The sequence below is a fragment of the Aethalodelphis obliquidens genome, unplaced genomic scaffold (genome assembly GCF_003676395.1).
Source record: "Aethalodelphis obliquidens isolate GAN/ISIS:26980383/991018 unplaced genomic scaffold, ASM367639v1 scaffold89, whole genome shotgun sequence".
NCBI classification, from domain to species: domain Eukaryota; kingdom Metazoa; phylum Chordata; class Mammalia; order Artiodactyla; family Delphinidae; genus Aethalodelphis; species Aethalodelphis obliquidens.
The window spans coordinates 1,092,845-1,100,503 of NW_020838033.1; the positions used below are offsets into that span (position 1 = coordinate 1,092,845).

The window sequence follows — 7,659 nt, forward strand, 5'->3', positions numbered from 1 at the left end:
GCTGAGTTCTATGTACATAGGTTTACAACTACACATTCACACACAGACACCCCATCCCATGGTCCTCCACTCACACTGCTTACAGCCCCCCCATATACACTGGTACACTTTCTCACACTCACACTCCTGCACTCACGTACATTCTCTGCATGTAAATGAACTCTGTACCTACTGCGGAACACTTGAAATCCTCCCGTCACACACCTCAATTACACGCATCCCCTATACCTGATCTCTAAAAAGGCCCACACTCCCCCGGCGCTGTCCCCAATACACAGAATCTGCCCCCAAACTTACCGAAGCACACAGATATCCAGCCTGTGTCCCGCCCATCCTCATGGGGACCCCAGGTTCCCTGTTCCCTCCAGCAAGCCTAGGCCATCTCTGAAAGTTTTGGAGATAACGTTAACATCGCAACACACAGGCTGTGCACCTCCACCCTCTCCATAAGCGCCTCACCCACACACCTGCCTACCAGGCCCTCTCCAATAGGACCCTCCCTGGACCCAGTGATGACTTTCATAGGCCTAGGGCACTTTTGCCTGATGGGCCCCTTCCTCCATTAAGAATATATATATTTTGAATTACACTTTATGACTGCATTGCTGTAAAGACAATAAATATATGAATATACACTCAACCATTTTCTTCAACCTAAAATGTTCTCCTTTCTTCTGATTTTAAAAGAAATTAGAACATTATCAGGAGCCCTGGGGGCTTCGACTTTGGGCGTGTTTATCTGCCTGTCATTTCCCCACACACACACCTTGGACCACCTCCCTCCACAAACACCCAATAGGCAAATTCCCCTCCTTCTCTGTCGCACCTGAGCCCACCTTCCACCCGCAGCCAGAGAGACAGACAGACTGAAGGATCCTGGGGACTCTACAGATAGACACCCTCCTCCCACTCTTTCCTTCAGAGACACTGGGGGTTTATCTGGGCTGAGGGAGGGACCCACAGGAGGAGGAACAGAGGGGTCTGTGTGAGTGTGTGTGTGTGTGTGTGTGTGTGTGTGTGTGTGTGTGTGTTGGGTAATAACAAAGAATGAGAGAGAGAGAGAGAGGAACGAAAGAGCTCAAGAGCATGTTTTGCCTGGAAGGCAAGACTTGCAGCCAATCAGAGCGCTGGGGCCTCCCTCTGCGACTCCACTATTGAGTCTATAACCGGCTGGCCGGGCGGAGCTGGTAGCATTTGACTGTGGCTTGGGACGCTACGAGAGGCGCGCCGCAACCGCCGGAAGCCCGGCGATGGTCTAAGCGCCCCTCGGCCGACCCTCCCCAGAGACGCTGCCGGGCCCTCCCCTTGCCCTCCGGACACGCACCCCCGCCTCGTCTCCTCCGCCTCCCCCGCGCTCCTGCCGGTTCCGGCGCTCCGGCCGAGGCCAGCCCGGGGGGTGGCGTGGCGCCCGCCAGGATGAGTGGCTCCTTCGATCGCAAGCTCAGCAGCATCCTCACCGATATCTCCAGCTCGCTCAGCTGCCATGCGGGTTCCAAGGACTCACCCACCCTGCCGGAGTCTTCCGTCACCGACCTGGGCTACTACAGCGCTCCCCAGCACGACTACTACTCGGGCCAACCCTATGGCCAGACCGTGAACCCCTACACCTACCACCACCAGTTCAACCTCAACGGGCTTGCAGGCACGGGCGCGTATTCGCCCAAGTCCGAGTATACCTACGGAACCTCCTACCGGCAATACGGAGCCTACCGGGAACAGCCACTGCCCGCGCAGGACCCAGGTGAGGACCACAGGGTCGCGGGAGAGTGGGGGACACGGGGAGGTTCCCGAGCGAGCGAGAGAAAGGCGAGGAATTGGAGCGGAAATCTAGGGAGGCGCCCCGGGTAAGAAATGTACCTGTCCGAAGTTAGAGAAGGTGGGCTAGATGACCCCCAGAGGGGACAGACGACCTTCCAGTCCCGAGACTGCGCGCCTTCGGGGCGTGGTGCGTGTGCGGCGCCGTGGTCCTGGGTGAGGATCCGGGTGAGCGAGGCGAGGACGCAGGGGCTGTGGATGTCAGAGAACCTCCTGCTCCAGATGCTCTCCGGGCACTTCAGCAGGCGGTCCTCCATCGGGCTGTAGAGGGCTGGCGGGTAGGCAGCGGGCGCTGGAAGCTCTGCGACCCCGCTTTGGATCTGGGCTGGGGGGGAGGGAGAAAGGTGAGGGGGACACGGAGAGAGACCCCTCAGAATTACCGGAACAGGGAAGGAAGCAGCAGCGGACAGTGGAGAAACTGAAAAAGAGCAAAGTGGAGTCAGCGTAAAAGTGGAGAGACAAAGTGAGAGAAAGGACACAAGAAAGGAACAGAGGAAAGGGCGAAGGAAGGAAAGAAGAAGGGCGTCTGATGTGTCTGCAACTTTTCTGAAAATCTAAAACTATTCTAAAATAAAAAGTTTAAAGAACAATAAAGGAAGGGAGGACGGAAGGGAAGGAGGGAGAGAAGCGACCGACAGCGTGGTGCGGGTGACAGGGCGGCGGGCAGACGGTGGCGGGAGCTGCGGAGAGCGAGGCGGCGGCCGTGCACGTCCGGTGGTAGCTTGGCGCCGGGACCGCGCTCTGGGGGCGCGGAGCTGGGAGCGGGGAAGCGCCGCGTCGCGGGCGGCCGCCGGCCCGGCACTGTAGCCGCAGCTCCCACCCGGGGCGCCGGCGGCGGAGCGAGCAGCCGGGAAGTCCCGGGGTGAGTAGGTGGGCCGGAGGGTGGGGTGTCCCGCGGGGCCCATGAGGGCCCCGGGGTCGCAGGCCGAGGCTGAGCCGCCCACTGACCCGTGCGTTGCCCTCAGTGTCCGTGAAGGAGGAACCGGAAGCTGAGGTGCGCATGGTGAACGGGAAGCCCAAGAAGGTCCGAAAGCCGCGCACGATCTACTCCAGCTACCAGCTGGCCGCCCTGCAGCGCCGCTTCCAGAAGGCCCAGTACCTGGCGCTGCCCGAGCGCGCCGAGCTGGCCGCGCAGCTGGGCCTCACGCAGACGCAGGTCAGTGGTGGGCGGTCGAGGGCCGCGAGGACTCGGTGGGGCCCCGCGGGACCCCGGGACTCCCCAGGCGCTGCTGAGCCTAGATGGCCTCTTAAGTTCCCCGCAGGGCCTTGAAACCCTTGCCTGTGGGTGGAGGGGCCCCCAGATCTCAGCCTCTGTTAGAAGTTTGTGCATTAGCACGTGTGCAGGCGTGCATATTGTGAACCTGTGCGACTGAGTCTCTCACAAGGAGAGATGTCCTCCCTGTACCCCAGAATTGACAGCGCCCACAGGCCCCCAACAGTGTGGGTCACTCACAGGTTTGGTTACTGATAGGAGTCTACACCGTGTCTCCCCCCAGGCTGGGCATGTGTGTGTAAGAGGTGTACATATACGTGTATTCATGTATATATTTGCACACAGGCTAATGGATCTGTGTACATGTGGGAAAGCACACTTAAGGAGTGAGACCTTTCACGGGTCACTGTGCTTATAGATGGCAAGGCAGATGTACTTGACTGGGCACGGGGGTGAGTGCATGTACAAAAATGTGTGCTTGTATCAAAAGACTGCATTCCTGCTCAGCACCCAATGCTCCACCCCTTTGTGTGTGCCCGGAGCCAGGAACAGAGGTTCCCCACAAAGGCGGACAGGAACTCAGAGGTGGGACTCCCCCACCCCCAGTCTGTCCCTAAAGCCCCCAGCAGCCTGTCACTGCTCAGGGGAGGAGTGGCGGACGCCTGGCTCCCTACAGGTGTTGACAGACGGGCCTGGGTTGCGGCTGCGTGGGGCCTGGTCCGCCGGGAATCTGGGTCACCCGGTGAGGAGCTGATTCATTGTTTGTACCAGTCATGGGGTGGAGAGCAGCAGGGGGAGGGGGAGAAACCCCAAGGGAAATCTGGGGAATCATGGCTCACCTGCTCCCGAGTCCCCAGGTCACCCCCATTAGCCAGCCCTGGAGGGCTCCTGAGTGTGTGAACGTGGGTGCTCACCTCTGCAGGGTGTTTATCTGGCTGTATCTGTGCGTGTGTGTATCTTTATAGCCTGGTGTCTCGTGTGTGAAGCTGTGAGTGCGTACGTTGCTGCGCGTGGAGATGCTTATGTGTCTCTGTGTATCTGTGCACCTCTGCTTCTGGGTTTCCAATGTGAACAAAATACCACAAACCGCCCATCTCCCACCTGGGCTGCCTTTTCTTCAGTGCTTTACCATGTCAGTAGGATGGCTGGCTGTTCTGAGTTCTTCATTTGTCTTAACTTATTTGAGCATCATCATAACCCTAGGACGTAGGTAATAGTGCTGTCATCAGCACCATTTTGTAGATGAGGAAAGCAAGAACCAGAGAGGTTAAGTAACTTCCTCAAGGTCACACGCTTTGGACCTAGGCAGTCAGTAGTTCCTGGCCGAAGTTCTGTCCCCGACAGAAAAAAGATGCTGGCCTGGGGGTTCGGGTGCCTGGGTTTTGCCTGGATCTCGTGTGACGGTGGGTGCTGGCCTTGCCCTCTCTAGGCTGGGTTCCCCGATGGGTTTTCACTCAGCGTTCTGCGAGGCTAACTAGCTCCCCCTTTCTTCTCTGGGGCAGGTGAAAATCTGGTTCCAGAACCGCCGCTCCAAATTCAAGAAGCTGTACAAGAACGGGGAGGCGCCACTGGAGCACAGCCCCAATAACAGTGATTCCATGGCCTGCAACTCACCACCGTCACCCGCCCTCTGGGACACCTCTTCCCACTCGACTCCAGCCCCCGCCCGCAGCCAGCTGCCCCCGCCGCTCCCATACAGTGCTTCCCCCAGCTACCTGGACGACCCCACCAACTCCTGGTACCATGCACAGAACCTGAGTGGACCCCACTTACAGCAGCCGCCGCCTCAACCAGCCGCCCTGCACCATGCCTCCCCCGGGCCCCCGCCCAACCCTGGGGCTGTGTACTGAGCACCCACCTGGCCTGAACCTCTCACGAAGGAACCCCAGGACCAAGCAGAAGGCGCCTCCGTCCTAGCCAACACTCAGGAATCATCGAGGAGCACAGGGGAAAGGACACCCCTTTTCCCCCTTCCCTTGCCCCTTCCTCCAGGGACCCAAGAGCTTCCAGATGAAATTTGCATGGACCAAGGATGCCCCCTGAATTTCCCTTCCCCTGCCTAGACACTGGGGTGCCCCTCCAGATGTTTGGGAACTTCACTGCAGCTGGGACAGCTGTTTCCCTTCTGCTCCAAGAGCCTGGATTGGCTTTAAATGGCTCATCACCTTCCAGATTCTAAAACTTAGTCCCGAGTCCCTAGACTGGATTCCTTGGGCACTGGGGACACCGCGGAGCGTCTTCAGGTCAGGCCTGGGCTGGGGCACCAGGCACTGTGGATTCTGGGACCTGCCAGGCCTAAGTTCCTGCCATGGGGGCCTGGGCTGCCCCTTAACTGAGCATTCCCTCTGCCAAAAAGACATTGAACCTTGAGACTGGGACTCAGGGTGGGGACCTCAACGAGCCCCGCCCTGAACTTTTAGCCCTCATTTAGGGTTTGAGGGTTAAACCAAAGAAAAGCCCCCAAGTAAGGGAAGCTTTTAATATTTGTGGCTTTAGAGAGAACTCAAGGAGCACCTCCCCTCCCCCGCTTTGGTCGGAGAGGAGGGGTGGGTCCCAGGCATCCTTCCCGAGGACCCAATTCTTCTTCCATGTACAGGACTTTGCACAACTTTGGTTTCAAAAGCTGTTGAAAACAGGAAGACAAAGGGCATTGTTAACAGATAGGACCGATCTCCCCTGCGTGGGTGCCTCTGCTCGCCCGCACCCCACCTATTCCTCTCCTCCAGTAAGTTGGCAGTTTTGGCCCCAAACCCCAAATCTCCAAGGCAAGGCAAACCCCAAAACACCCCCTTTCCGGTGGCCTTGGAAACGGATAATTCCCACCAAGACGGAGAGTGTCGGGTGAGCTGCACGGGGCACATGGGAAGGGTTATAACTCGCTGCCTTTAGGGGTGAGGGGGTGGCTGTCTGAAGGGTCAGTGGCACTGCCCCTTCCTGGCCCAGACGCCCCCCAGAGCTAACTTTCCTCCACCCCTGATGTGGTCGAACATCGAAGAAAAGGAGAAGTAGAAGACTGTAGCTATATATATATATATATATAGTATGTATTTTTTTTAAAGCAACAGAGAGAAGCAGCCTCCTCCCTACTGTGGTTTCCTACTTATGTGGCCCTTTCCTCCTGGATGTACCTGCCTGTGCGTCGCGAGCTGAGAGAAACAGATGTGGGCTCCGGCTGGATTTGGGTTTGTGGGAGGCGCAGGCGAGAGGAGAGACGTGGTGGATCTCGAAGAGTCCCACCCCAGGGGTAGAGGAACGAAGCCAAGTCCCACCCCCTCCCAGCCTTCTCATTTCTGCTTTCTTATTGGACCCATCTTTATATATAACATTAATAAAAAAGAAGAAAATAACCACTGAGCTCTTTGAACTGGAGGCTAGAGGCAGGCAGCTCTCGGCGGAGGGCCGGGAGTTGGGGAAGGTGTCTGGTGGGGAAAGCCCTCTGAGCCTCCAGGGTCCCCTGGGGGAGTCAGAGCCCTGGGGACCTAGTGCTGGGGCTCTGGGCTCGAGGACTGGGCTGAGCCTGGCGCTGGGTAGTAGGTGCTTCTGACCCCCTGGCTGCCCCCACGGTCTGGGGAGTGGAGGCTCCCAGCCCTGGGCCCGCCTGACTCCACGCTGCTTGTGGCTTGGCGTCCCCTGCCAGCCAGCAGCCCTCCGCCACTGCCACCGGGTCATCTCAGGGCTGCTCTGTGATCTTGGGCTCACACGCAGACACGCTTGCACACGCGTGTAAACCGCCTGCCTCCATGCCCTGGCCCCTCACCCTCCTGTCTATCCCTTTCAGCTGGGGGTGAGGGTGAGGCCTCAGGCAGGGGGAACGCCACTGGTCCCACAGCTGGCAGGGACCCCAGGCCACTGGGATCCAGGCTGGACCATGGAAACAGACAAGGGGTCTCCACGTTGACCTTCCCTGGGAGTGCTCGGGCCCTGACTCAGAGCCCTCTTGCTGCTGCGGCTGCCGGCCTGGGCCAGCAGTGCCGCCACCCTCCTCTTCCAGCTGCCAGACTCTGGGGACGGAGAGCTGGAGGTGGCAGGAGGAACGGAGGGGTGTGTGTGTGAACAAACGTCTTGGCACAGATGGGAGACAGCGTGAATGCACGCACACGTTTGTGAAGCCACCTCTCTCGCTTATACACACACGTACCAAGAAATGCATCTCTCTACCATCGCACATACACGGACTCCCACCTCAGGCAAACGTGTTGCCCTCTGAGGCCAGTACACAGACCCAGACGCACACCTGAGACATGCTAGCATCACACAAATATACAAATCGTACATTCCAAGGGGTGCACAGGTGCACACACACCTCGCTCAAGTCACCCGAGTATCCCGTGCACACACACAGGTATAGGCAGCCCCTGTACTGGAAAAAGTCTAGGATGGAGTCAGCAACACCACCCAGCAGCCCAGGTGACCCAGCTTCGCCTGGAACCTCTCTGTCAGAATCTCAGTTTCCTCATCTGTCAAATGGGAACAACAATCCCGACCCTTTTGGCCTCTGTGGCTACGGTGAGGCACAAGGCAGAATAAGGCTGAGAAGGCAGAAGACAGAAGGGCCTTGTGGAACAGCAGGGCTCCAGAACGTGGGGGCCCTCCAGCCCTCACCTCACCCTCTGCCTCTCAGAAAATACGCC

The 7,659-nt window shown here is 58.3% G+C and overlaps 1 protein-coding gene across 2 annotated transcripts; it reads left to right on the forward strand.

The window, feature by feature from the left end:
* Window positions 1–1,194: 1,194 nt before the first annotated feature.
* DLX3 (distal-less homeobox 3) lies at window positions 1,195–6,378 on the forward strand. Of its 2 annotated transcripts, XR_003430300.1 has the most exons (4): window positions 1,195–1,741; window positions 2,781–2,971; window positions 4,531–5,753; window positions 6,088–6,378. XR_003430300.1 is itself a non-coding variant. In XM_027094375.1 (3 exons), the coding sequence occupies exons 1-3, from the start codon at window positions 1,417–1,419 to the stop codon at window positions 4,876–4,878; spliced, it is 864 nt and encodes a 287-aa protein (XP_026950176.1). In that variant the 5' UTR covers window positions 1,195–1,416; the 3' UTR covers window positions 4,879–6,378. The 2 variants fall into 2 exon arrangements, 1 of the variants encoding a protein (XP_026950176.1); XM_027094375.1 differs by having other exon boundaries at window positions 4,531–6,378.
* Window positions 6,379–7,659: the final 1,281 nt, after the last annotated feature.